Source organism: Aotus nancymaae, unplaced genomic scaffold (assembly GCF_030222135.1).
Source record: "Aotus nancymaae isolate 86718 unplaced genomic scaffold, 86718_ANA_hifiasm-v0.15.2.pri h1tg000021l, whole genome shotgun sequence".
Taxonomy (NCBI): Eukaryota; Metazoa; Chordata; class Mammalia; order Primates; family Aotidae; genus Aotus; species Aotus nancymaae.
Window position 1 is genome coordinate 11,243,021 of NW_026988433.1, and position 27,100 is coordinate 11,270,120.

At 55.7% G+C, this 27,100-nt stretch overlaps 2 protein-coding genes across 5 annotated transcripts in view; one reads left to right on the forward strand and one right to left on the reverse strand.

The window, feature by feature from the left end:
- The first annotated feature begins 571 nt into the window (after positions 1-571).
- RHOF (ras homolog family member F, filopodia associated) lies at positions 572-23,016 on the forward strand. Of its 2 annotated transcripts, none has more exons than XM_064379677.1 (4): positions 572-709; positions 954-1,041; positions 12,942-13,264; positions 22,711-23,016. In XM_064379677.1, exons 1-4 carry the CDS (start codon positions 572-574, stop codon positions 22,744-22,746), a joined length of 585 nt encoding a protein of 194 aa, XP_064235747.1. In that variant the 3' UTR covers positions 22,747-23,016. The 2 variants fall into 2 exon arrangements, with proteins under 2 accessions (XP_064235747.1, XP_064235746.1); XM_064379676.1 differs by lacking the exon at positions 22,711-23,016 and adding an exon at positions 14,421-16,284.
- Positions 14,169-27,100, reverse strand: part of TMEM120B (transmembrane protein 120B) — a 74,839-nt gene continuing 61,907 nt past the window's right edge. For 2 of the 3 annotated variants that reach the window (XM_012476941.3, XM_012476939.3), the window contains exons 7-12: positions 22,481-22,546; positions 21,906-21,967; positions 20,676-20,810; positions 19,190-19,254; positions 18,816-18,884; positions 14,169-18,366 (exon numbers count right to left, since the gene is read on the reverse strand). In XM_012476941.3, the coding sequence (XP_012332364.2) occupies positions 18,253-18,366; positions 18,816-18,884; positions 19,190-19,254; positions 20,676-20,810; positions 21,906-21,967; positions 22,481-22,546 (511 nt within the window). In that variant the 3' untranslated portion in view covers positions 14,169-18,252. The remainder of the gene's footprint in view (positions 18,367-18,815; positions 18,885-19,189; positions 19,255-20,675; positions 20,811-21,905; positions 21,968-22,480; positions 22,547-27,100) is intronic. The other variant, XM_012476940.3, reaches the window with a different exon arrangement.

Genomic DNA, 27,100 nt, shown 5'->3' on the forward strand with positions numbered 1-27,100 from the left:
GACCCTCCCATCAGCATCTTCCCCGGTGCCACCGCCGCTACCTCCTGTGGGGAAACTGAGGCCAGAGGCAGATAGGTGCGAAGCCACGCCGCTGGGGCAGTGCAAAGCTGAGGGGCTTTTTCCGGAGCTTGCGGCCGGGGGCTCCTCGAACCCGGTGCGGAGGCACAGCCCGCCAATCCGGGAGGCCCTGTCCGCGCCGGCCAATCGGAGGGTCCCTGCCGAAGGAGGCGCCTGCCAATCAGGGGCGCCCTGAGTCGCTGGGCAGCCACGATCGGGTCTCGCCGGCGGGGGGCGCGCCGTGACGCGCCGGGGTGGCAGTGGGAGCTGCGCTCGCAGCTGAGCCCCGTTTCTCCGGTGCCGCAGTATCCTTGGTACTGAGAGCTGAACACCCACACCCAGGGCTGGGGCGGTAGCCGAAAGGAAACTGAGGCTAGGAGGTCGGCCGGGGGCCTGCCTGGCGGAGGCGGTGCCGCTCCGAGTGGGCGGGGCTAGTCCAGGCCCCGCCCCACCCCCGACCGCTCCGCTCCGCTAGTGCCCGGCACGCAGCCGCCAGTGCTGCCGGCTCCGGGCTATGGATGCCCCGGGGGCCCCGGCCCCGACCGCCGCCCCCGGCCCGGGCAGGAAGGAGCTGAAGATCGTGATCGTGGGCGACGGCGGCTGCGGCAAGACCTCGCTGCTCATGGTGTACAGCCAGGGCTCCTTCCCCGAGGTGAGGCCCGCAGCGGGGCTAGGGTGGGGGCAAGGGACCCCCCTCAGGCTGAGCCCGGAGCCCCGACCCTCGGCCCCTGGCGTTCCGATTCCGGAGAGGCGGCCGCCACCCCCGGGCGCCCCCTCGGGAATTCCAGAGCCCAGCGGGGTGAGGGGGGCTGATCCTGGATGAGTGAAGGGGGCGGACAGTGGGTTCAGCTGGAACCTGGGCCCACTAGGGACCAACCCCACCACGTCTCCCGCAGCACTACGCCCCGTCGGTGTTCGATAAGTACACGGCCAGCGTGACGGTTGGCAGCAAGGAGGTGACCCTGAACCTCTACGACACGGCCGGTGAGTGCGCCTGCGCGCCGGGGGTCCCGGGGGTCCGCCCATCCGAAGGGTTTCCCCGCCGGGGCATCCCCCACTGGGCGTCCCCGCCCTGCACCCTGGCGGGGCCCTGGCGGCTCTTCACTCCTGGAGGCCGCTCAGAGCGCTGGCAGCGCAGCCCTAGAGGCCAAGCCCTGTGTGTAAGTGGAGGGTGTTTGGAGGAGGAGGCAAACTCCGGGGCCACCCTCCCAGCTCTGTGCGAGAGGAACGGCTCGTTCCTCTCCTGTGGTTCTAGAAAGCAGCGTACTTCTCTTGGGCCTCCCATGATTCCAGGATTGCTGCGCGGCCTGCTGTGGTCTCTGCAGACTCTGAGGGCCGCAGATTTGAGTCTCCGGGTGCTTGGATTGCCTGGGCTGTGTTTCTGGGTCCTGTGGTTCTGGGATACTGCCGACCACAGATCAGCCTGTGGCTCCAAGGCTCTGTGGGTGCTCTCTGCAGCCTGAGGCTCCAGGGTCCTCAGTGGGCATGAGTTCTGCATTTGCAGCTCCGGGGATTCCATGGCTTGCAGTTGGTAGTTCTGGAATTCTGTGGCTACAATTACTTCTGTGCTTTCCTAGTTCCCTGGGAGGAAACCAGACAGTGTAGGAAATGAACTAAGGAAGGAACAGAGCACTGGGCACCGGGGCCCCACACCAGGCTCTGCTGCTAGTCACATCCCCGCCACGGGCGGTTTGTGGATTTCTGTTCAATTGCATGAGAGTTGGTGTTGTGAGGGGTGGGGACGGGAGGAACACCGTCAGTGGGAGGACCCTGGCTCCCATCTGGGCTTCATCAACACTGGGGACCAAAGGTTGAGATCCCCAGGTGGGGCCTCACCCCACCTCTGTGACTCAGTGTTTAGTGACCTGTGGGGAACCATGTCATCAGGTGGCCCTCCCCTTCCAGCTAAGCCTTTATGTGTGAGGTGAAGTGTCCCACTGACCTAGGATGGAGCCAAAACTCAGACACCCCCCCACCGCCCCCCACCAGCTAGAACTTGGAGAGGACCGGAAAAGGCGCTGTCCCAGCTCAGAGCCCCCTCCATTCTGACTTCAGCAGGTCCTGCCTTGGTAAACTCTGAGGAACCTGTCTTTGCAGGATGTGGGCCCTGTAGGGCCACCCCCAAAAGGGGACCTGTCTCCAGCCCCAGGTGAGCTGGGAGAGCCCAGTAAAAGTGTGGTCTGTCTCAGACACTTTTACTTTCTCGTTTCTTGTCCAGGAGCCCGGGAGGGGGCAAGGTCATTAACCCCACTTTGTGGGTCAAGTGCTGCTGGGCGGAGACGTTCCCAGAAACCCACGGCCCTGCGGGAGGCCAGGAGTGTTTTTCTTTCCTCCTCCTCTGCCCTTGGGGCCTCCCCTATCAGGCCGGGTTCACGGTTCTCGGAAACCTCCACATCATGAGAACACGGATGGCCTTTCTGGCCTTGCCCAGAGAGAGATGCTCAAAGAACACGTCAGAGTAGATTGTAGTGTGGAGATTCGGGAAAGCTGCAAGTTGGTGTAGGAAGAATTTGTGCTAAAAGCCGCTACGAGAGGGATAGAGAGCGTCCCCTACCATAGTCACCACAGGCAGGCGACCACTCGCACTGTGGGGATCCCATCCACAGTCCCATCCTGTCAGACCTGGGCTTTGGCACCGGCTCCTCTGACTGTGGATCACTGGGGATGTCTGGGCCTCGGTTTCCTCATCTGTCATGAGAGCTAAGAGGGTCATGAGGATTAAATCAGATTACTGTATGATGTCCAGCACTCAGCGCAGGGGCTAGATCTGGGAAGGGCTCAGCAAATGTCCTTGTGACTTTTAAGACCTTCTTACCAGGCTGGGTGCAGTGGCTCACACCTGTAATCCCAGAACTTTGGGAGGCTGAGGTAGGAGGATTGCTTGAGGCCAGGAGTTCAAGATCAGCCTGGGCAACATGACGAAACCCTATCTCTACTAAAAATACGAAAATTAGCCAGGTATGGCGACATGTGCCTATAGTCCCAGCTACTCGGGAGGCTGAGGCAGGAGAATCGCTTGAACCCGGGAGGCGAAGGTTGCAGTGAGCTGAGATCACACCACTGCACTCCAGCCTGGGCAACAGAGCAAGACCCTGCTTCAAAAAATAAAAATAAATTTAAAGACCCTCCTACCATTGCTGCCATGGTCCAAGCTGGCGTCAGCTCCTGCCGCAGTGGGGGCATCTGTCTTCCCTGGCAAGATTCTTCCAAGCAGCAGAGAAGCAGGGCTCAGGGAAGGAGCTGGCCTCATAGTCTGACAGACCAAGGAGGGATATCCAGGAAGAAGAAATCTGGCTGCTCCCTCCAGGGTGTCCCCTGTGACCGCGGAAGACCTGCTCATTACAGGAAATACCCTGGTCAGTGAGCACTGTCAGAGGGGGTCCAGGTCCTGGTGCTTGTCATGAAGCAAGGCTTGGAAGGTGATGGAATGAATGGGTAGTAGGTCTGAATTTGGAGGTGATTCATCTCTGCCTGCAGGTGGTCGGCTCTCAGGAGAACATGGCACAAAGCGATAACCAGGCGGCCAGGTAGAGAGAGAGGAAAAAGCCACGAGGGTGAGGGAATGGCCAAGCCAGAAATGAGTCTAGTAAATGTAGTTGTAGAAGGTTCTAGAACCCAATGGGCTACACCCAATGGCGGAAGGGGCATCTTCTCAACTGGCGGCCGCCAGAGCTGTGTGACAGGGGCAGCTCTTGAGGCTGAATTTCTCCACACTGGACCAAACGCTGGCCCAGGGTCCAGACCCTGCCCACAGGGGCCCTTGTGGAAGGCCTGTCTGGCTCCGTCTCCATCCTAAGGAAGTAGTTATAGACACCGCAGCGGAGGGAGGGGAGATGGGGTGACGGGGCTCTCAGGCTGAGGGGAAGGGGCGGGGGCTGTGGCACCCACTGCTCTGTCGGCCTTACCCCGGCCCCGACATCCTCTGAGGCAGGAAGCTGCGGTGAGGTTTGAAGCTTCCTGGGCAGGGGGAGGCAGGGGGAGGCAGGGGGAGGTGGGCTGTGAAGACACAGACGGGGCTGAGCTCACAGGGCCAAGGTGTGGGGACCAAGGGTTGGAGGCGCACAGGATGGGGTGTGTGTTGCCTGGGAGTGGCGATCCCCTTCTCAGCCTGAGATGGGAACAGAAAGAACATTGGTGGGCGAAGGAGTAGCAGTTGCTAAGACGAGGAAGCAGGGACAGGTGGGTGTCGTGAGCCCCAGGAACACTGGAGGCCTGGGCCGGGCCAAGGCTGGGGTCACCCAGAAGGTGGTCTCAACTCCCGGCTGGGCTGCCCAGCCCCTGTCTCCCGGGGACGTGCAGGTGGGCGGTCCCCAGCAGAGGGAGTAAAAGTGGGTTCCTCTTCTGGCAGCTTCCCTTCTGATGCTGCCTGCACCCCTCCCTGACCAACGCCCCAGCTGGAGCTGGGGGCCACCTGCCCTGTGTGTCCTTGGGCAGACTTGGGGGCTTTTCTCCTCAACCCTACCCCAGGCCTTAGAGACCCCTGACCCCAGAAGGAGGACTGCCTTAGCAAAGTCCCATCCCTGCAAGAAAATAGCCTGGTAGGCCCGATGGCTCACGCCTGTAATCCCAGCACTTTGGCAGGCCGAGGCAGGCAGATCACGAGGTCAAGATATCAAGACCATCCTGGCCAACGTAGTAAACCCCATCTCTACTAAAATACAAAAATTAGGCCGGGCGTGGTGGCTCACGCCTGTAATCCAAGGACTTTGGAGGCCAAGGCGGGCCGATCACCTGAGGTTGGGAGTTCAAGACCAGCCCGACCAACATGGTGAAACCCCGTCTTTAAAAAAAAAAATTAGCCGGGTGTGGTGGCGCGTGCCTGTAGTCCCAGCTACTCGGGAGGCTGAGGCAGGAGAATTGCTTGAACTTGGGAGGCAGAGGTTGCAGTGTGCCGAGATCACGCCACTGCACTCCAGCCTGGGTGGCAGAGCAAGACTCCGCCAAAAAAAAAAAAAAGCCCTGTGTGCAGCCTGAGCTTCCCTTCCGTCCAGCCCTGCCACACGCCCGAGTACACTTCAGGATATGGGCAGCTCCAGGGGGAGCCCAGGCCTAGACACTTGAACTCACCAGAAGCGCATGCATCCTTTGCATGTAACTCCTGGAGTTTTTTGGTGTGGTTAGCGACAGGGTCTCGCTGTGTCACCCAGGCTGGAGTGCGGTGGCATTATCATAACTCACTGCAGCCTCAGCCTCCCAAAGTGCTGGGATTACAGGTGTGGTCTCCTGGGCTGTCTTAACCTCTAAGCCCATCTGCAGAGGCTGGGTGGGTCCCCTCTGTGACTATGGGCAAGTGATACGGCCCCTTTCAGCCCTGGTATCATTTTGGGTAGAATGGGGGGGTAGTGATATCACCTGGTGTCTGGGAGGCCCCTAAAGCTTCTGGGTCCAAATATTCGGGGGTTCTGACCACCCTGCACCCCAGGCTATTAACTTCCCCTGGAGGTTTCTGTTTCAAGAGTAACCACAGCAGGGCACGGTGGCTCACATCTGTAATCCTAGCACTTTGAGAGGCCGAGGCAGGCAGATTACCTGAGGTTGGGAGTTTAAGACCAGCCTGGCCAACACGGCAAAATACAAAAAATTAGCCAGGTGCAGTAGTACGTGCCTGTAATCCCAGCTACTCTGGAGACTGAGGCAGGAGAATGACTTAAACCTGGGAGGTCAAGGTTGCAGTGAGCCGAGACACAGTGAGACTTCATCTCAAAAAAAGAGTAACCGCAAAAGCCATCCCTCCCACCTCCCAGCCCTGCCTCCCCCACCCCCACCCCTGTCCGATTGCTCCCCCTCTGCTGGTGTTTCACTTTCCAGATTAGGGGCAGGGTTATCACTGTTATCACCCTCTTTCCCAGATAAGGAAGTTGACACCCAGAGAGGGAAATGTGGACATCAATTTGAGATGTAGAGACTGCCCTGAGCAGTCCCGCCCAGAATGTGCATGAATGAATGGAACCTGACCCTCCTGACTCATACTGTTGAGGGTATTAATGGTACACTCCCCGCATCCCCAAGTGGGCATAGGATTGTCGCACACAGAAGTATGTCCTCTGCAGGCCTGGTCCACCCCCCAACAAAGGCCCACGTTGAATTCTAGGGAAAGCTGAGCTGGGCAGAGTCAAGCCAGGAAGGCAACCTGAAAGAGGTGCTGGAGTCCAAGCTGGCTGCCTCTCCCTTCCCAGAGCCCCTCTTTCTTTTTTTCTTTTCTATTTTTTTTTTAAGATGGAGTTTCGCTCTTGTTGCCCAGTCTGGAGTGCAGTGGCGCAATCTCAGCTCACCAAAACCTCAGCCTTTTGGGTTCAAGCGATTCTTGAAATCCAGGAATCGCTTGAACCCAAAAGGCTGATTCTCCTGCCTCAGCCTCCCGAGTAGCTGGGACTACAGGCATGCACCACCACGCCCAGCTAATTTTGTATTTTTAGCAGAGACAAGGTGTCTCCAGTTGGTCAGGCTGGTCTCGAACTCCCGACTTCAGGTGATCCACCTGCCTTGGCCTCCCAAAGTGCTGGGATTACAGGTGTGAGCCACCACGCCCAGCCAAGCCCCTCTTTCTTGAGATGGCTGTGTTGATAGCCTTTTCCTCACCTGATCAGGGCTGGGACGAGTTGGGTGAGGATTCCTCTGTTTTCTGGGGTAGGCTAAGAAGAAAAAAAAATACTCCAGTAGGGTCCTCTGTCATTTACAAAGCTTCCCCTTAGCTGTGTGGCCTGGGGCAAGTCACTCCAGCTCTCTCTGCTTCCATTCTCAGCCTGTAAAATGGGGCTAACAACAGTGTCTACCTTGTGGGATTTTTTGGGAAAAGATGAGTTAATTCAGGCAAAGGGCTTCGAGCTAGACCCGGCCTGTAACACGGGAGCCTTCATGGATAGGTGCTACCAGAATCAAAGTGGTGCACACCTGCAGCCCCAGCTCCTCGGGAGGCTGAGGCAGGAGGATGGCTTGAGCCCAGGAGGTCGAGGCTAGAGTGAGCTATGATCACACCACTACACTCCAGCCTGGGCTACAGAGTGAAACCCTTTTTTTGTGGCAGAGTCTCTGTTGCCCAGGCTGGAGTGTGTGTAGTGGTGAGATCTTGGCTCACTGCAACCTCCACCTTCCCAGTTCAAGTGATTCTCCTGCTCCAGCCTCCCAAGTAGCTGGGATTACAAGTATGTGGCACCACACCTGGCTAATTTTTGTATTTTTAGTAGAGATGGGGTTTCATCATGTTGAACAGGCTGGTCTCAAACTCCTGACCTCAAGTGATCCATCTGCCTCAACCTTCCAAAGTGCTGGGATTACACGTGTGAGCCACAGCATCTGGCCTAGACCCTGACTTTTGTATGCGAGAGAGAGTCAATATTAACTACCTTTATTATTACTGGCATCAGGCTCGCTCACTTTTCACATCTCCATTTCACAGATGAGGAAACTGAGGCCCAGAGGTTAATTCCTAGTTGGGGAGGCTGGGGATGGCTTCCTAGAACTGGTGCTTTTAGAATTGCCTGGTAGGCCTGGCGCTGTGGCTCACGCCTGTAATCCCAGCTCTTAGGGAGGCAGAGGCGGGAGGATAGCTTGAGCCCAGGAGTTTGAGACCTGCCTGGGCAATATAGCGAGACCCCGTTCTCTAAAAAATAAAATAAAATAAAATAAAAAATAAAAAAATAGAATTGCCTGGTAGGCAGCTGACCTTGGGGACTGAGTTGGCCTCTGGCTCACAGGGTACTTGTCTCTGACCTTGACAAAAGTTCCCCCGCCCCCCGACAACGTCTCTTAACAGGAAGAACTGTCCCCGCCCAGCCTACCTCCCGGGTGGCTGCTTGAATGAACACAGGTCAGGAAGTGGAATGCCCTTTCAAAGGCTGCAGAGGCACCTGGGCCAGAGAGATGACTCTTAACACCCTCTTCACCCACCCCTTCCTTCCAGCTTTCCTTCACCAAACATGTATTGAGCTCACCTGTGTTCCCAGGGACACGACAGTGAACGGCACAGAGGTGGCTCCTGCCCGCAGGAGAGGAAAACAAAACAACCCGGAGAAGTACTGTTTCTTGTTTTTTATTTTTGTTTTTGTTTTGAGACGGGGTCTTGGTCTGTGCCCCAGGCTGGAGTGCAGTGGCATGATCTCAGCTCAATGCAACCTCTGCCTCCCGGGTTCAAGCGATTCTCCTGCCTCAGCCTCCCGAGTAGCTGGGGATTACAGGCACGTGCCACCATGCGCAGCTTATTTTTGTATTTTCAGTAGTAGAGATGGGGTTTTACCATGTTGGCCAGGCTGGTCTCGAACTCCTGACCTCATGATCCACCTGCCTTGGCTTCCTAAAGTGCTAGGATTATAGGCGTGAGCCACCATGCCCAGCCCCAGAGAAGTATTGTGAAGTCAGGTATGGGTGAGAGCTATGAGTAAAACCACTGTCATGGGGCAGACTGCCAAGGAGGCTGTTTCAGAGCAGTCAGGAAAGGTCTCTGAGAGGAGGTGACATTCCCCAGAGCCCTGAAGGAGAGGAGGGAAGGAGCCACGCTGTTCCCTGTTGTAAGAGCCTTCTGTCTGGGTGCAGTGGCTCATGCCTTCAATTCCAGTGCTTTGGGAGGCCAAGGCAGGTAGATCATGAGGTCAGGAGTTCGAGACCAGCCTGGCCAACATGGTGAAACCCCATCTCTATGAAAAATACAGAAATTAGCTGGGCATAGTGGCGGGCACCTATAATCCCAGCTACTTGGGGGAGGCTGAGGCAGGAGAATCACTTGAACCTGGGAGGTGGAGGCTGCAGTGAGCCAAGATCGTGCCATCGCACTCCAGCCTGGTGACAGAGCGAGACTCCATCTCAAAATAAATAAGTAAATAATAATGGTCCTAAAGCACAAGAGTAGTGATGTTAACAAGTTGCTGTAATTGTTTTTATTTTTTTCAGATGGGGTCTCACTCTGTCACCCAGGTTGGAGTGCAGTGGCACAATCCTGGCTCACTATAACCTCCGCTCTGGGGCTCAAGTGATCCTCCCACCTCAGCCTCCTAAGTAGCTGGAACTACAGGTGTGAGCCACCATGGGCTAATTATTTGTGTTTTGGGTAGAGATGGGGCTTCACTCTGTTGGTCAGGCTGGTCTTGAACTCCTGAGTTCAAGTGATCCGCCCACCTTGGCCTCCCAAAGTGCTGGGATTACAGGTGGGAGCCACGGTGCCTGGCCCTGTTTTATTATTGTTAATCTGTTACTGTGCCCAATTCATAAACTAAGCTGTCTTATAGGTGTGCACGTATAGACAAAAACAGTGTATCTAGGGTTCTAGACGATCCGTGGTTTCATACTTCCACTGGGGTCTTGGCGTCCACCCTCGAGGGTATGGGGGGACTACTGGACCTGTTCGCTCCTGCCATATTTGGAAAAGGGAATATGTTATGCCAGAACTATGAACTCCATTGTTACATTTTAAAGGCCCAGAACATATTTTTGCACAATACAAAACAAAATAGCACATTCGTGTGTATTCACAGAAGGAACATCCCACTTGGAATTTCATGAACTGGGATTGACTCCTGGGCCAGTCACTGAGTCATTGACCTCAAGCAGCTCACTTCATTTCTGTGACTCTGTTTCTTCCTATGAAGTGGGAGTATTCATAATTTCCCTACCATATCTGGCTGTCATGTAAGGATTTCTTTTTTTTTTTTTTTTTTTTTTTTTGAGACGGAGTCTCACTGTGTCGGCCAGGCTGGAGTGCAATGGCTCCGTCTTGGCTCGCTGCAACCTCCACCTCCCGGGTTCAAGCGATTCTCCTGCCTCAGCCTCCTGAATAGCTGGGATTACTGGTATCCGGCACCCATGCCCAGCTAATTTTTGTATTTTTAGTAGAGACGGGGTTTCATCATGTTGGCCAGGCTGGTCTCGAACTCCTGACCTTGTGATCTGCCCACTTCAGCCTCCCAAAGTGCTGGGATTACAGGCGTGAGGCACCTTGCCCAGCCAAGGATTTCTTAATCATTTCTAGACTAAAGCACTCTGAAAACTACATAGAGCATAGGATGTATTACTATAAAAGCAGATACAGAGGGCAGGCAGTTATCCTAAAAAGAGAAATAATGTAATGGTTAGTCTGGATGTTTAAGAATAAAATGCTGGGGAGAAAATGGTGAAAAAAGTGAGGGAAGAAACTTTCAGACATGTGGAACGGCAAGCACAAAGGCTGGGGCGTGAGGGCTTGATGGGTCTGAGAAACGGTGAGGTGGCGCCTTGGCAGGGCTGCGGTGAGCAAGGGGGCGTGGCAGAGGTGAAGTCATGTGGACCTGGGAGATATTTTTATTTTATACAAAGGGCAATAGGGGCTGGGCACGGTGACTCACACCTGGGAGGCCAAGGCAGGTGGATCACCTGAGGTCAGGAGTTCAAGACCAGCTTGACCAATATGGTGAAACTCCATCTGTACTAAAAAAAATACAAAAATTAGCCGGGCTTGGTGGCAGGCGCTTGTAATCCTAGCTACTTGGGAGGCTGAGGCAGGAGAATTGCTTGAACCTGGGAAGTGAAGGTTACAGTGAGCCAAGATCCTGCCACTGCACTCCAGCCTGGGCGACAGAGCAAGACTCTGTCTTAAAAAGAAAAGGAGGGGGGCAATAGGGAGCCATTGAAGGTGCTTCAGCTGTGGGGGGCGGATATGACTTGTGTTTTAAGATCCATCTAGCTGTCAGGTGGTGAATGGATTCATCGAAGGGCTGCAGGCCAGGGAAGAGGAACAAAGGAGGACTTAGATGAAGATGGCGTTGGGGGGGCGGCGGGGGGGCCTGCTGTCCAGTAGAACTTTGGGCAGTGATGGAAATGCCGTGCACCTGCACCAACCACTGCATTAGCCATGAGACCCGGGTGGCGATTAATCACCTGAAATGTAGCTCATGCAACTGAGGAGCTGAATGCTTCATGTTAATTCATCAAGTTAATTAATGGGCTGGTGGCCACCCTGCTGGACAGCACAGATCTTAAGATGTGGACAGTGATTACCGAGAAGGGACAGTTGGGGACAGAAAAGGAGCTGAAAGAGCATCCCGGCCAGTTTCCCAGTGTCTTACAAGGATGTCTCTCACTTTGTGGAGGGGGGGTGGTCGGGTCTGAGCCCTTGCCCTACCCCAACGTCAGGGGACACTGGCTGAGGGATGGCATGGACGGCCCTCCTGACCCAGCCGTCGCTGTCCTGGTGGCTTCTGTTCACTGCACACTGTTATGGCTTCCATGTGTGTGAGGTACACTTTATGATTTTCATGTTCCAGGTGGGGAATCTGGGGTTCCCACCGCTGTCCTATCTAAGTCAAGGTCACACAGCCGGTGAGGGCAGAGCTGGGACTGGAACACGTCTCGTCTGCCTCTAGTGACTACACCCTTAAACACTGTTCCGTGGTGGAGCTGGCTAAGAACTTTTGGAGGTCCCTGGGTTGAGGGGGAGCCAGTGGGGAGACGGTGTCTGTGTCGTCACCAGCAAGCAGGCAGGAGCAAACATGGCCTGGTGGTGCTCTGTGGAGAGGCCACTTGTCCTGAGGGGTACTGGCAGGGAAGGAGCTGAGGGCAGGCTGGTGCCACCCAGCACCTGTAGCAGCTGGGGATGGGGCAGGGGGATTCCTGGGCCTCCAACCTTCTTTGTTCAGTGGAAGGAAGTCAAGGGGCGGGGGACTGGTCACCAATGAGCCTGAAAGGCTCTCAGTTCTCACTGTGGGGATTTTTACAAAACACCCGGGCATGATGACTAAGTGCAGTATAGAGCCCTGGGCTGGCTCCTCAGATGGGAAAGAAAATCAAGGGCGTTATTGGTGAAATGGGCAAAATCTGAATATGGCCTGTGGATCGGATTAGAATGCAGAGTCTGTGTGGTCTCCTGGGCTTGGGGCAGGTCAGAGAATGTCCTTGTTCTCAGCAGACAGGCGCTGAGCTAAGGGGTGAAGAGGCAGAGAGGCAGAGCGTCCGCAGCGACCGTGCCCTGGTAGGGAGGGACAGCAGCGTCTGTCTCTGGGTAAAGCCAGAGGGGCCGATGCAAGCGGGCGGTGAATCAGTCAGAGCTCTTCGCACTTTGTTGCAATTCTACTGTAAGTTTGAAACTGTCAATATGAAAAGTTACAAAGAATTGTTTATAAAAAATGAAAACCCAACCAAGCTCAAGGCTTAAGCCTAGATCCCTGTTCAGATTCAGCCCGCGCTGGGGCAGGGCCAGGTGTCAGGATTAAGGTTTCCCCCCCAGAATGTGCTGTGCGGGCCTGGGTGGGGAGGGCGCTTGATGCTGTTCCCAGCAACCCACCACCCTCCTCCTAGTGTTTGCAAGAAGGGACAGGGATCTCAGCCGACTGTATCAGAACCAAAGAAGCTGGAGGCTGAAGCCAGACACCAGCCTCTGGGGACTTGGGGACACCGTGAGCCCACTAGCCCCACAGGTCTGTATCTTTGGCTAGGGGAGGGTTCCAGTCTTCGCTCTGCTCGAGTGTAGGTCAGGGGGATCATACTGGCTGCTGGCATCATCCAGCGTTAGCGGTTTCTCCAGCCCCAGCCCTAGAATCAGGCCCAGCTCTCAGCACTGCGTGGGTTTGATCTCAAGGGTTCTTTGCCACCATCCAGAACCCAGGGGTTGCCACCCACAGGTTTTGTTGTTGTTAAGAGACAGAGTCTCGGTCTGTCACTCTGTCTCTCATGCTGGAGTGCAGTAATGCAATCACGGCTCACTACAGCCTCAAACTCCTGGGCTCAAACGATCCTCCAGCCTCAGCCTCCCGAGTAGCTGGGACCACAGGCCTGTGACACCACTCCCAGTTTGTTGCCCATTATGTAGATGAGGAAATTGAGGCCCTAAGGCAAGGTCACTTGCCTGGCCCCTCCCCCTTCTCCCATCAGAGTCCAGACAGGGAGGGGACGTCCCCTGACCCCCACCTGCTCTCTGCCTTCAGGGCAAGAAGACTACGACCGGCTGCGGCCCCTGTCCTACCAGAACACTCACCTTGTGCTCATCTGCTATGACGTCATGAACCCCACCAGCTATGACAATGTCCTCATCAAGGTGAGGCCCGCCTCCGGGGTGGTGGCCCCAGACCTGGGCCCAGCCGCAGCCCTGATCCCCTGCCTTCTCCCTCCACAGTGGTTCCCTGAGGTCACGCATTTCTGCCGTGGGACACCCATGGTGCTCATCGGCTGCAAGACGGACCTGAGGAAGGACAAGGAGCAGCTGCGGAAGCTCCGGGCTGCCCAGCTGGAGCCCGTCACCTACACACAGGTGGGCCAGAGCCAAGATTCCATGACACGGCCACACCTCCAAAGCCTCTGGACCTTTGGCCTCTGCAACTGGGGTGCCTTAGCGGCCTTTCGGGGAGCTGAGGGAAGCAGGATTCTAAGAGTAATTTTTTTTTTTGAGAGGGAGTCTTGCTCTTTTCACCCAGGCTGGAGTGCAGTGGTGTGATCTTGGCTCACTGCAACCTCAGCCTTCTGGGTTCAAGCAATTCTCCTGCCTCAGTCTACCGAGTAGCTGGGATTACAGGCACCTGCTACCACACTCAGCTGATTTTTGTATTTTTAGTAGAGAGGGGGGTTTCATGATGTTGGTCAGGCTGGTTTCGAACTCCTGACTTCAACTGGTCTGCCCACCTCGGCCTCCCAAAGTGCTGGGATTATAGGCATGAGCCACCGCGCCCGACCAAGAATGATAATTTTAAATACTAGTATTGGTGGCCTGTGGACGTGACTACTGTCAATCCTCAGGACTCAGAGGCAGGTGCTGTTCACATCCCCCATTACAGGGGAGAGACAGGCCCAGAGAGGTTAAGCAGCTTACCCAAGGCCACATAGCTAACCAGAAGTGGAGCCAGGATCTGGTCCCATCCGCTGGGCTCCACGGTCTGTGCTCTGAGCCACTGTCCTGTCCTGTCCGCCCTTGTTTGAAAGTAGGCGTCCCCTTCACGGGCCAATCAACCGTGCAACTCTTTAGATGAGGCACGAGGGAACAAACAGGATAAAAGGAATGCAAAGGCAACAAGAACCTTTCGCAAGAAGCAAAAACCATTAATGAGGGCAAATTCATTTGCCTAAATGGTACTTTCAGAGACGGGAGAGAGGTGGCTGCAAGTCCTGTCTGGAGGCCTCCACCTCTTCTCACAGGCCTGGGAGCCCACCCGGTCTCAGGGTTCAGCCCCTCCCCGCCTGGAGCTGGAGAGAGGGCAGGGTGGGGCCTGGACGGGGCTTTTTCCCTTCTGGGGGCTGCACTGGCCCTCCATTCCACCACACACGCTGAGGGCCAGCTGGGATGGAGAGAGACCGGCCCGAACCAAGGCCTCCACCCCTGGAGAGTCCCCAGAGCCAGCCCCAAACCCAGGAGGTGGTGTCAGGAGACCTCCGGGGCCCCTCAGCTAACACTGGCTCCTCCTCCCCTGACCCAGGGCCTGAGCGCCTGCGAACAGATCCGAGCTGCTCTCTACCTGGAATGTTCCGCCAAGTTTCGGGAGAATGTGGAGGACGTCTTCCGGGAGGCCGCCAAGGTGGCTCTCAGTGCCCTAAAGAAGACACAGCGGCAGAAGCAGCGCCGGCTCTGCCTGCTGCTGTGACCCAGGGCAGACGGCCCTCGCGACAGCACTGACGGGGCCCGGGACCCCAGGGGCCTACCGCACTGGGAAGCTGCCCCATCCCCACCCTCCAGCTCCTGGTAGCTGGGGCCTGTGGCTAGACTCCTGGAACATTCAGGAACTCTCTCCTTTCCTGGCTGGGGCTCTGACCACAAACTCCCCTCCAAGCTCCCCCCGGGGTGCAGTGGTGACGTGGGTATAGGAGCCAGTGTCTGTCCTCAGGACTCAAAGTGCCCTCATCAAAGCTGCCCCCGCCACGAGGATCTCCCCAGTGCAGACCCAAGTTATGCTTGGAATGAACAGTCCATCTGGTGGTGGGTAAATGTGGACCTGGCACTATTCCACATGGGCGCCCAAGCGGGCCACTCCTATGTCCCTGTCTCCCTGGGCTCTGGAGATAGGCACCACTGTATCCTCCAGCTCCTTCCTGCCTACCCCAGGAATTCGGGGGCCACCGCGGGGGCCGGGCCTATCAGGAGAACACAGGCCGCAGCCCGGTGGTGGGGCTGGCACCAGCCCCTCCCATCTCCATTCCACATGGAAGACTTCAACCTTCAGCTTGGCCTGTGTCTTCGGAGAGCTGGGAGCAGATGGCCCCTCAGATGTTAAAAGTATACCCTGGACCCCCCATCTGACCACCCCCTCAAAGTCTCATCCAAAGCCCCCACCGTCAGGGACTCAGGATGGGAAGAGCCATCGGCTCTCCATGTCGTGAGCTAGTTTTTTGTGGACTGTTTCCTCCCGCTGGCAGGACAGGACCGGCCCATTTAACTATCGTCAAGTGCCCAAGCTGCTGTTCCTCAAGCCTCGCTTCTACCAGCCTGTGGAGTCCAGGAGGCAAGACATCCCAGCCTCCTTTGAGAACTAACAGAATCAACTCCCAGCCCACGTGGGACAGTTTGAGAACTGGTTCACAGACCGCCTGTGTCACCAACAGCCAGATACCTAATCCCTGAGCCTCCTTTGGGAAGATCTGGGGTCGAGGGTCCAGGAGTTTTTTGGGAGCAGGGAATGGAATCTCGCTGTTACCCAGGCTGGAGTGCAATGGTGTCATCTTGGCTCACTGAAACCTCCACTTCCCGGGGTTTAAGCAATTCTCCTGCCTCAGCCTTCTGAGTAGCTGGGATCACAGGCACATGCCACCATGCCTGGCTAATTTTTGTATTTTTGTTCCAGATGGGGTTTCATCATGTTGGTCAGGCTGGTCTTGAACTCCTGACATGATCCACCCACCTCAGGCTCCCAAAGTGCTGGGATTACAGGCGTGAGCCACCGCGCAGGACTTTTTAAATAAGCATCCCAGGGGATTCTGGCACCCAACGGAGGTCACAAGCTGCTCGGCTCTGGAGTGCACCTAGGAATTGGTGTCGTCTAAGATGGGATGCGGCTCCTGTTCTTCCTGGTGTCTCCTGCTTCAGCCCCCTGGCCCAGTGCTGAGGCATCAGCTAAGCCTGAGCTTCCAAGAAGTCAAGTCACCAAGGGAAGAAGCCTTCTGAGACCCACCTTACCCAGGTTCCCTAGGCCCTGCCATCCCCTCGGGAATCAACCAAGGAGCTCTTGTTCTCAAAGAACCCAAAGCCTCGTGAACAAACAATGGTCTAAGGTAGAGGTCTGCAAACTACAGCCTACGGGCCACATCTGGCCACAGCCTGATTTGCAAATAAAGTTTTATTGGAACACAGCCACACCTATTCCTTTGTGCACTGCCTTGTGCTCTGTGACTGCAGGCAAGGTAGCTGCCACATAGACCCCCCTGGCCCATAAAGCTTAAAATCGTTGCCATCTGCCCTTTACAGACAGCTAGCTGACTCCTAATCTAGGGCAAAGGTAGGCACCTAAAAAGGGCCAGAAAGGAGACCAGAATGAAGGGCAAGGCATACAGGAGTGGCGGGCCTGTGGCAGGCGACTGGAGAGCAGGCGCCCCCTGCCATGGGAACATTGCCAGGTCCATTTTTCTAGGGAAAGCAGAAATCTGGATTCGTATGTGGAATCTCACTGTCAGGGAGGGGAAATCTCATTTTAAAAATGTAATCAGGCCAGGCACAGTGGCTTACGCCTGTAATCCCAGCACTTTGGAAGGCCAAGACAGGAGGATCGTTGGAGACCAGCCTGGGCAACATAGCGAGACCCCATCTCTACTAAAAATATTAAAATGTAGCAGGGTGGCCGGGCGTGGTGGCTCATGCCTGTAATCCCAGCACTTTGGGAGGCTGAAGCGGGTGGATCACAAGGTCTATAGATCGAGACCATCCTGGCCAACATGGTGAAACCCCATCTCTAATAAAAATACACAAATTAGCTGGGTGTGGTGGCAGGCACCTGTATTCCCAGATACTTAGGAGGCTGAGGCAAGAGAATCGCTTGAACCCGGAGGGTGGAGGTTGCAGTGAGCCAAGATTGCATCACTGCACTCCAGCCTGGGCGACAGAGCGAGACTGTCTTCAAAAAAAAAAAAAGAAGCAGTAGTGCATGATGGTGCATGCCTGTGGTCCCAGCTACTCTGGAGGCTGAGGTGGGAGGCTCCCTTGAGCCTTGGAGGCAGAGGCTGCAGTGAACTATGATCGTGCCACTGCAGTCCAGCCTAGGCAACAGAGACCCTGTCTCCAAAAAAAAAAAAAGTAAAAGTAAAAAAATGTAAGATTCCTTGGGGAGGGCTAAACAAGGCATGCCCGTGTGCACTGCTTGACATCTGGCCTTGGGATTTGTAGGGCCCTGCTTAGGGGCAGCTGAGGCCCATGTATGGGAGGCGGGGCAGAGCACTGAGCCAAGCCTGGTGGCCTCTCCACCTCACATCAAATGCAGAGTCTCACCCAAGTGGTGCCCAGTGGCTCTGGCCCTGCCTCAGGGTTCGCCCCCTAGGGGTGAGCCTGCCAAGGCCTCCTTACCTCCCTCCCACAACATCCAGAACCTCCAGGAAAAAGGGGGGAGGTGGGACTCCACAGGGTCCAAGGGTCTTGGTCCCACTCCCCAAGTACCCGCCGCAAGACTGCAGGAAGGTGGGCTGCAAGATGGGAGGTCAGGGAACCCCGAAGCGTGGACAGGAACGGCCTTGTTCCCTCGGACGGCCCGGGGCGCCCTCTGGCGGCGACTCTGCTCACAGCCTGACTCAGGACGCCCCCCAGAGCTCCCAAGGGCAAGAAGAGCATGAGGCAGACGCAGTGGGTCTCTGAGAACTTAAATGACCCCCACCACGCGGCGGGTGGGCGAGGAGGGGGCTCACAGCAGAAGCAGAGTGGCCCCGGGACGGGGGCACCACAGGGCGCTGAGGGTTCAGGCCACCCCAGCCTGGGCCTGGTAAGTAGCAGGTCAGCATAAAATCCAACCTCGAGGCACATCCAAACCCGCAGGGGTTCAAATGACGAGAGTGGGAACAGAGGGGCTCCCTGAGGCTTCAGACCCATCCCCAGGAAGACTGGCCCGGGTTCCAGGGACGATGGGGGACCCGGCATTAAATATGTTATAAATAGGTGAACACTGTGCAGACAGGTGGGGCTCACATTCCTCTCGTCCTTTGGGGGATCAGGGCCTGGGCTCTCTCCCAGCGATGCCACAGGCCTGAGGTGGCTGCTGGGGAGGAGCCCAGGAGCCCCCCCACAGTCTAGAGTCCGGCCCAAGGGTGCAGGAGCCCGAGGGCGCAGGAGCCCAGAGCTCAGGGCTGCTTTGTCTTGCCTCTGTTCTTCTGGAGCTTGGCATGCACGACTTTGAGCGTGGTCAGGAAGTTGCCAAGGAAGAGGATGAGGAAGGTGAGCGCCAGCACGAACACCTGGGGAGTCCAGAGAGGAGGGCGAGGCTGGGGCATCTGCCCTGCTGAACCCCTGCCCCCAGCACCCCACAACCTCCAGCACACCTACCCCCAAACTCCCAAACTGCAGGGGTTTGCTAGCAAAGGCAGAGATTCAGGCAAGCTGGGGGAAGGGGTGAGGCTCAGGCTTGGGCAGGGCCTAGAAAACCCTTCCAGGAACCTCCCGCCCAAGCACGTCACACACATACACACACCCAACCCCACACCTGCCATCCCAGCCCTCCCCAGGAACCTGCACCCCGCACACCACACACACACACACACACACACTCCCTCCCTGCCACCCCAACGCTCCCAGGAACCTGCACCCCGGCACACCACACACATGCACACACACACTCCCTCCCTGCCACCCCAGCCCTCCCAGGAACCTCTCCACAGCCTGCCCCCACCCTCCCCACCCCCCGTACCTGCCATTCTCTGCATTCCTCGTGGGTGGAGAGCTCAAACAGTGTGACGGCATTGTAGAGCTGCCAGAACTAGAGAGAGGAAGGCAGGTGCTGCTCACCCACCAGGCTCCCAGGTCAGGCCAGTCCCCCCCGCCGACAACTGTGGGTATCGACTACCCCCAACACTGACAGACACCCCCCAAAATGAAATGCAGGCACCCAAGGCCAGGGCAGTGCTGGGCCAGTTCTGGCTCCTGCCTCAGCATCGCTGGGCCGAGAGGACGCTGTGGGGCCCAGCATGGGGATGGCTGGAGAAGGAGGGTGAGACCTGAAGACCTTCTTTTCCCAGGGGCCAGCCCAGACAGGAGATGCCCACAAACTCCATAGGGACTCACATGGCCACAGAAGAGGAAGGGCAGGAGGAAGGTCAGGCCCCGCCACATCCAGGACTGGAACCCTTCTGTGGAGAGAAGGGAAGAAAAAGGACCCATTGAGGGGCTCCGCTGCCCCCACAGCCCTACCAGGCACTCACCCCCAGCCATGCCAGTCACCCTAAGATGAACCAGGCACAGTCACACATGGCGGGGACAGCCCTTGCCTGTCATAGCTGGTTGGGCATTCACTGTGACAATAGCAGCCCTGTCACCTGGCCTGACTGCTTTCACTCCTCAAGCCACCAAGAGCCAGGTGGCCCTGACAACACTCACAGACTCCAGGCGCTACACGGTTACTAATTCCTTTCATCTGCAAGGGTTTTGCATTTTTTTTTTTTTTTTTTTTTGAGACGGAGTTTCGCTCTTGTTACCCAGGCTGGAGTGCAATGGCGCGATCTCGGCTCACCGCAACCTCCGCCTCCTGGGTCCAGGCAATTCTCCTGCCTCAGCCTCCTGAGTAGCTGGGATTACAGGCACGTGCCACCATGCCCAGCTAATTTTTTTGTATTAGTAGAGACGTGGTTTCACCATGTTGACCAGGATGGTCTCGATCTCTTGACCTCGTGATCCACCCGCCTCGGCCTCCCAAAGTGCTGGGATTACAGGCGTGAGCCACCGCGCCCGGCCGGGTTTTGCATTTTTTAATATTTCACATGCATCATTTCCATTGAGTCTTGACACAAGAGGACCTACTTAGCAGAGTAATTTGATGGCAATGACTATCTCAAAAGATAGTCGGGCTGGGTGCGTTGGCTCCCGCCTGGAATCCCAGCACTTTGGGAGGCTAAGGTGGGGAGATCACTTGATTCCAGGAGTTCGAGACCACCCTGGCCAACATGGTGAAACCCCATCTCTACTAAAAATACAAAAATTAGCCAGGCATGGTGGCCAGTGCCTGTAATCTCAACTACTCGGGAGGCTGAGGCAGGAGAATCATTTGAACCCAGGAGGCGGAGATTGCAGTGAGCTGAGATCGTGCTACTGCACTGCAGCCTGAGCAACAGACTCTGTCTCAAAAAAAAAAAAAAAAAAAGCAGAGTTGTATTAAAAACAGTTTGCCCTGAAATTCTTGATGAGGGGGTCTCCTCACTTTTCTGACCGCCAGCCCTATGGCTTAAGAGTGAAGCATGTGTCCCTGTGTACATGCGTTTCTATACTTATATGTACTGGTATGTAGACACGTTAAACACAGTATGTACAACCAGCACAAGGCTAATTGTGTGTATATTCTAAAACCACACAAAAAATAGACACTTCCAGAGGCTGAGACAGAGGCCTGGCCTCAGGGCCTGGCACGCAGCTGGCCTGGCACTTGGCAGCTGAAACAGAATCCAGGACGAGTTCTGGAAGGCGCCTCAGATAAAGGCAGCGGCCCGGCTCTGCTGCATGGGAGGTACCTGCAGGGTCCAGTGCCTGCCCCTGCTCCAACCCAGGCCCAGCTACTCACCCACCGTGAGATCCAGGTGGTTCCTCTCCCCCAGGGCCCGCAGCCGGTAGAGGCAGCCCCTCTGGTAATAATATTGCAGGAACTGGACGCAGCCTGCAGGGGGAGCACAGTGCCCGGGCTCAGGGCCTGGTGTCCCTGGAAGACAGGGTGACACCTCTTCTCTGCCCCAAGTGTAGGCTGGTGGGTCTTTACTGGGCAGAGGGCAGACAGGATGCCCTGGTTACAGCTCTCTTCCATGGCCAACACACCACACATCCACAGACACACCCACACACACACACTCCCACAGACACAGATACATACACAGATACACACCCACACCCAGACACACATACATACACACAGACACACATACCCACACACGCACCCACACACCATCCACACACCCGCGCACTCCCACACACCCATACACCCACACTCACATGCACCAACAGATGAACACACCCACACACAGATGCAGACACACCCACAGACACACGAACCCACATACAGACGCACCTACACACAGACACAGACACACAGACACAGACACACACACACACACACACACACACACACACACACCCCCTTTGGTCTGAACCTGCTTTATCCCTTATCCAGAACACAAAGCTCAGGTAGGTGAGGACCCATCTGAGCCCCAACTAGATTAGAAACTTCTGGAATTTTCCATGCAGTAGACACTCTATAATAGATGCTTGCTGGAGTGCAAGCTATTCAAGTGCTGTGTTGGGAGCTGTGTGCAATGCTAAGACACAAGAGATAGTTCCATCTGACGGGATACTTCGTTGTTGCTAAATTTAACAGGAACGAATGGGTTGGTGAAAAGTCAAACTCCCTCCCTGTCCCCAGCCATCCAAGCTCCCCTCCCCAGAGGCAACCCTTGGGACCAGTTCACTGGATACAAATCCAGAGCGATTTTCAGATGAGAAAAATAATGTAGATTTCCATTTGGAGGACTTATCTAGGACTGGGAAAGGCTGGTGCCCGCAATGCTACTCCATTCTCAAAAATCACAGTTGGCAGGGTTCCAGCCTGGGGAAGTGCTGGGGACTGGAAGGTGGCTGGAGCTGACCTGGGGCAGGGACAGCTCTCTCTGGATTTCTGGGACCCTCTCCCCAAGTCTGGTCTGTCTGCCACATAGGCAAGCACTGATGTGAACTGGGGGCCTCCCTTGGTCAAAGTCTCAGAAAACCGTGTCCCCTCCCCCAAATCCAGGCAAGAGTCACTCACTCTGAAAAATGGAAAATGCTAAAAACTGGTTGCGAAACTTCTGATAAATGAGTCCATTAGGCCTGGAGAGAAGGTAGGAAAAAACAAAGGTGCGGTCGCTGTGAAATCAGACATTCCTCCCTGCTCGACTCCATTCCCACAAGGAGAGGGGAAAGGTGGATACCAAGTCAAATTGAGGCCTGACTCCTGCCCTCCTATCCCAGGGGCTGGGCGAGGTCATGCCCATCTTCCTCTCTAGAACCCCAGGAGTCACACGGCCATGCGAAGGCGCTGACTCCCCGTGACCCCGCTGTCCTCCCCGGTCTCCTTCAGTGCCCAGCCTCACTCGCTCCCTCAAGCCTTGCAGCCCCTGCCACCTCTGCTCTCAGGGGCACCTGAAAACATTCCCTGAAAAACCCCCTCACGGGCTGGGTGGGCCACACAGCCCAGTGTCTGGCCCAGCTGCAGGCTCATACTTTCTTTCCCTAATTGGCCATGGAGGCCCCCCACTGCCATCTGGATCAGCCCCCTCCCCATTCCCAGGCCCCAGGCTCTACTCCCAGGAGGCTGGAGGCGCCCAGCGAGGGGCTACTCACCAGGTCAGCATCACTCCGGACAGGAACGTGGACACGTAGTGGTGAGACACCCACCAGCCTTTAATTCTCGGGAGAGGGAGAGAACGGAAGGCGCTCAGGTGGGGACAGGGACGCGGGCGTGTGTTGCCGACGCCCGGCCTAGGCAGCAGGGGCTCTCTGCACTCAGAGACGGCTTCTTGGAGTAAGAAACGGACCCGAGCCATGACCTTGCCCTTCTCGCTGTCCCACAGGGCCGCACCATCCCACACAAACCAGCTTCAGATTAGCCCGGACTCCCACTTGGGCTTCCAGTGGCTTCCGGCGACCCTCAGAACACACCCCTGCCCTCACCCGCCTTCAAGCCTCACTCCTGTCCTCCCCACCAGGTCCTCTCCCCAGCACGAGGATGCTTCAGGCACGGGGGCTCTCCTAGAACCCACCAAGCCTGCCTGCCGCCCCCTCAGGGCCTGCCACAGACTGAACAGTGGCCCCAACTCCTGTGCTGAAGCTGAGCCACCCAGCACCTTAATGTCCATGACCGTATTTGAAGACAGGGCCTTTAAAGAGGGGACTGAGGTAAAACAAGGCCACGCAGGTGGGCCCGAGGCCAGGGTGACTGTGTCTCTTCAAGAAGCGGGAGAGACGCCAGGGCTGTTCGTGCACACAGAAAAGGCCACATGAGGACACATGGGAAGACACCATCTGCAAGCCACAGAGAGTGGTCTCCGGAGAAACCAGCCCTGCCAGCATGTCCCTCCTAGGCTTCCAGCCGCCGAACTGCAAGGAGATAGACTCTGTGGTTTAGGACGCTCGGCGGGTGGTATTTCCTACAGCTACACCCAGCGGGCTCGCTCAGGGCCTTTGGACTTGCTGCCCTCTCTGTTCCAAGACCTCAGTCTGCCTGGCTCCCGGTCCAAGTTCAAGCTTCAGACCAGCTGTCACCTTGCAAAGGCCCCCTGACTGCCTTATCTGAACCAGCCCGATGGCCTGGCTCGGATCACACTGCCCCGCGTCATCTCCATGGCACGGACCACCGTCAGCAATTACGTACCTTTCTTCCTGTTATCAGCCCCCTTTCCCGCCCATGTGTCACCTCCAGATTGAGCAGGGGGCTTATCACTGTTGTTCACCAATCTATCTATGACCCTGGGTTCCAAGCAGCTGCTCAATAAATGTGCTGAATAAGCACACACGTACATACATACATACACACACACACTCTCTTTTTCTAGACGGGGTCTTGCTCTGTCACCCTGTCTGAAGTGCCGCTACAATCAGGGCTCACTGTAGCCCTGACCTCCCAGGTCAAGCAATCCTCCCACCTCACCCTCCTGAGTAGCTGGGATCACAGGTGTGCGCCACCACACCGAGCTATTTTTTTTTTTAGAGACAGGGTCTTGCTATGTTGTCCCGACTGGTCTCAAACTCCTTGGCTGAAACAATCCTCTCACCTTGGCCTTCCAAAGTGCTGGGATTATAGTCGTGAACCACTGTGCCTGGCCACACATTCTTACACAGGACTGTAGCTGCGATATTGCCCTGTACAGAAGCAGAGGCTGGTGGACACCACATGCAGCAGCTCACACCATCTCAGAGGCAGCTTCTCCCCAGAAGCCACACACCCAGGCCCATCTCCTGCCATCTCAGTGACAGGAGGCCCTCGCCCAGCCCTGGACTTCACCTGTCCAGTCCAGAGGCTGTGGGGACCCTGTTTCCAGAACTCAGTGCTCCCCCAGCTGGGGGCTCTTGATCCACAGTCAGTAGAGCCTGGTTGTCACCCCCATCCCCAGCGTCAGGGGCAGCCTAGGAAGAAAGGAGTTGGACCCTCAACCCTGTGCCCTTCGACGTCCCAGAGTGTCTCAGGCCTTGGCTGGCCTCCCGGGCTCCTCTTGTCCAAACACGTGGTAGCAACTTGCCAAATGCACCCAGGAGCGGCCAGCTCCCTCCTCCCCAGGACTGGGTGGTGGAGGCTGGGGATGCCTGTGGGAACAGTTGTTAACCTTCATCCCTCCAGAACTCTCTTGGGACTGGGCAGGGAAATGGGTCCACTCACTAACGGGGGAACCCTGAGGATCTGCTCAGGGGCGAGTTGGTTCACAGAGGGAGGTACTGGATTAGGCTTTCTTTCTTTCCTTTTTTTTTGTTGAGACAGAGTCTCACTCTCACCCAGGCTAGAGTGCAGTGGCGTGATCTTGGCTCACTGCAACCTCCGCCTTCTGGGTTCAAGCAATTCTCCTACCTCAGCCTCCCAAGTAGTTGGGACTACAGGCGTCTGCCATCAAACCCAGCTAATTTTTGCATTTTTAGTAGAGACGAGGTTTCACCATGTTGGCCAGGCTGGTCTCGAACTCCTGACCTCAGGTAATCCACCTGCCTCAGCCTCCCAAAGTGCTAAGATTACAGGCGTGAGCCACCGTGCCTGGCCTTAGGCTTTTTTTTTTTGGCTGAACCAAGAGGGCTTTCTTTTTAACTAAAATCATCCTGGAACCTGCTTGACACCTAGATCAGTACCTACAGATACGTCATAGCTTTTTTTTTGAGACGAGTTTTGCTCTTGTTGCCCAGGCTGGAGTACAGTAGTGCGATCTCAGCTCACTGCAACCTCTGCCACCCAGGTTCAAGCAATTCCCCTGCCTCAGCCTCCTGAGTAGCTGGGACTACAGGTGCCCACCATCATGCCCAGCTAATTTTTTGTATTTCAGTAGAGATGGCGTTTCACCATGTTGGCCAGGATGGGCTCGATCTCCTGACCTTGTGATCTGCCCACTTCAGCTTCCTAAAATGCTGGGATTACAGGCATGAGCCACTGCGTCCAGCCCTGTCACAGCTTCTTAAATGGCAAATGACATTCCAAGGTGTGGCTCTGCCATGGTGTACTTGGCTGTTTCTCTTGTTTTTTTTCTTTTTGTAGAGACAGGGTCCTGCTAGACCAGACTGGTCTCAAACTCCTGACCTCAAGCGATCCTCTTGCCTCAGCCTCCCAAAGTGCTGGGATTACAGGCATAGGCCACCGTGCCCGGCCTCTGGCTGTTTCTCAACTGTCACTATTGCTGTCAATGCTGTCATGATGTCCTTGTGGAAGTCCCCTAAATGCAATGACACTGCTTCTCCTCAGTGGCTACCGGAGGCAGGATGGCTGGGTCGAAAAGTGTGCCCTGTCCCTTGTCCAATTACCCTCCAAGCAGCCATCCCAATTTACACTTCCATCCACAGCGGAAGAGAGGATCTGGGTCCCAGAACCCACACCAACAGTGGATGCCATATTTTAAAACTGTTACCAAACTGGCCGGGTGCAGTGGCTCACACCTGTAATTCTAGCACACTGGGAGGCTGAGGCGGGAAGACAGCTTGAGCCCCAGAGTTCGAGACCAGCATGGGCAACATGGCGAAACCTCATCTCTACAAAAAAAAAAAAAAAAAAAAAAGTGAAAATTCGCTGGGTGTGGGGCTGTGCACCTACAGTCCCAGCTACTCGGGAGGCTGAGGCAGGAGAACTGCTTGAGCCTGGAAGGCCAAGGTTGCGGTAAGCCGAGATCGCGTCACTGCACTCCAGCTTGGGCTACAGAGGGAGACCCTGTCTCAATAAACAAATAAATAAAATAAAATAAAAATTGTTAGGAAACTTACTAGGTGAAAACTGGCAAGTCATTGAGGTTTCAATTTGTATTTCCCTTGTAAGTGGGTTGGAACCATCTTAAAACCTTCCAACCAGAACACACACATCATAAGAACAGAGACTGCATCTTAGCCTCGCTTCTTCCCCTGACAGCCCATGCAACAGTTCTGGGCATAAACTGGCTTTTCAAGCAACAGCCTGTGTGTTCCCCAGGAGTTACGGTGAAGGGCAAGGTTTCATGCAGCTTTGTGTTCCTACATTCACAGCACCAAGTAAACAGTGGGCACTCAATAAATGTTGACACAAATGACATCTGGGAGGTGTGGCTGTGAAAGCAGCAGTTAATCTGGATGCCACCAGCACAGAGGTGACAGGAGATTCCTGCAGGTGCCATGTGAGGTCATGGGAACAGGGTAAGATGTCCATCTACTTCTTTGTCCCCAGAAAACCCCCACCCCCACCCATGTATCCTAGTCTCGCCTGTCAGAGTCTAAGAAGACCTCTGGCTCCAAATTTCTGACAACAAAGGCAGTTGCCAGGTCCCCCGACTTCCAGCCTCAAGAGCAACCAGGTCTCTCTGCAACCTCCCAGAGCTCTGCCGAGCCACGTGTCTGCCCTCAGCACTTGGCAAGCACCACACTCCTTTGTCCTGCTCCCGAAGATCCCTAGAGAAATGCCCTCTGCCTGTCTAGGAGGAGCCTGAGGCAGACACAGACTCCAGGCAACAAGCCTGACTGAGCAGCAGCTTTTCATTTCACAGCTCGCCGTGCCCAGAGCCCAGCTCTGACAGATGCCACCAATAAACACAGCTCGATGACATCGGGTGAGGCTAGAAATCGCTGCTTCCCTGGCCTGGCATTCACGAGCCCCCCAGGGCTCTGGGCTGGTTCTGCGCATGTGTGTTTACATAGCCGTTTGATTGTGATGTAATTTAGATACCATATAATTCACGCATTCAAAGGGTACGACTGTGTGGTGTTCAGTATATTCACAGAATTGTGCAACTGTCACCACAAACTATTTTG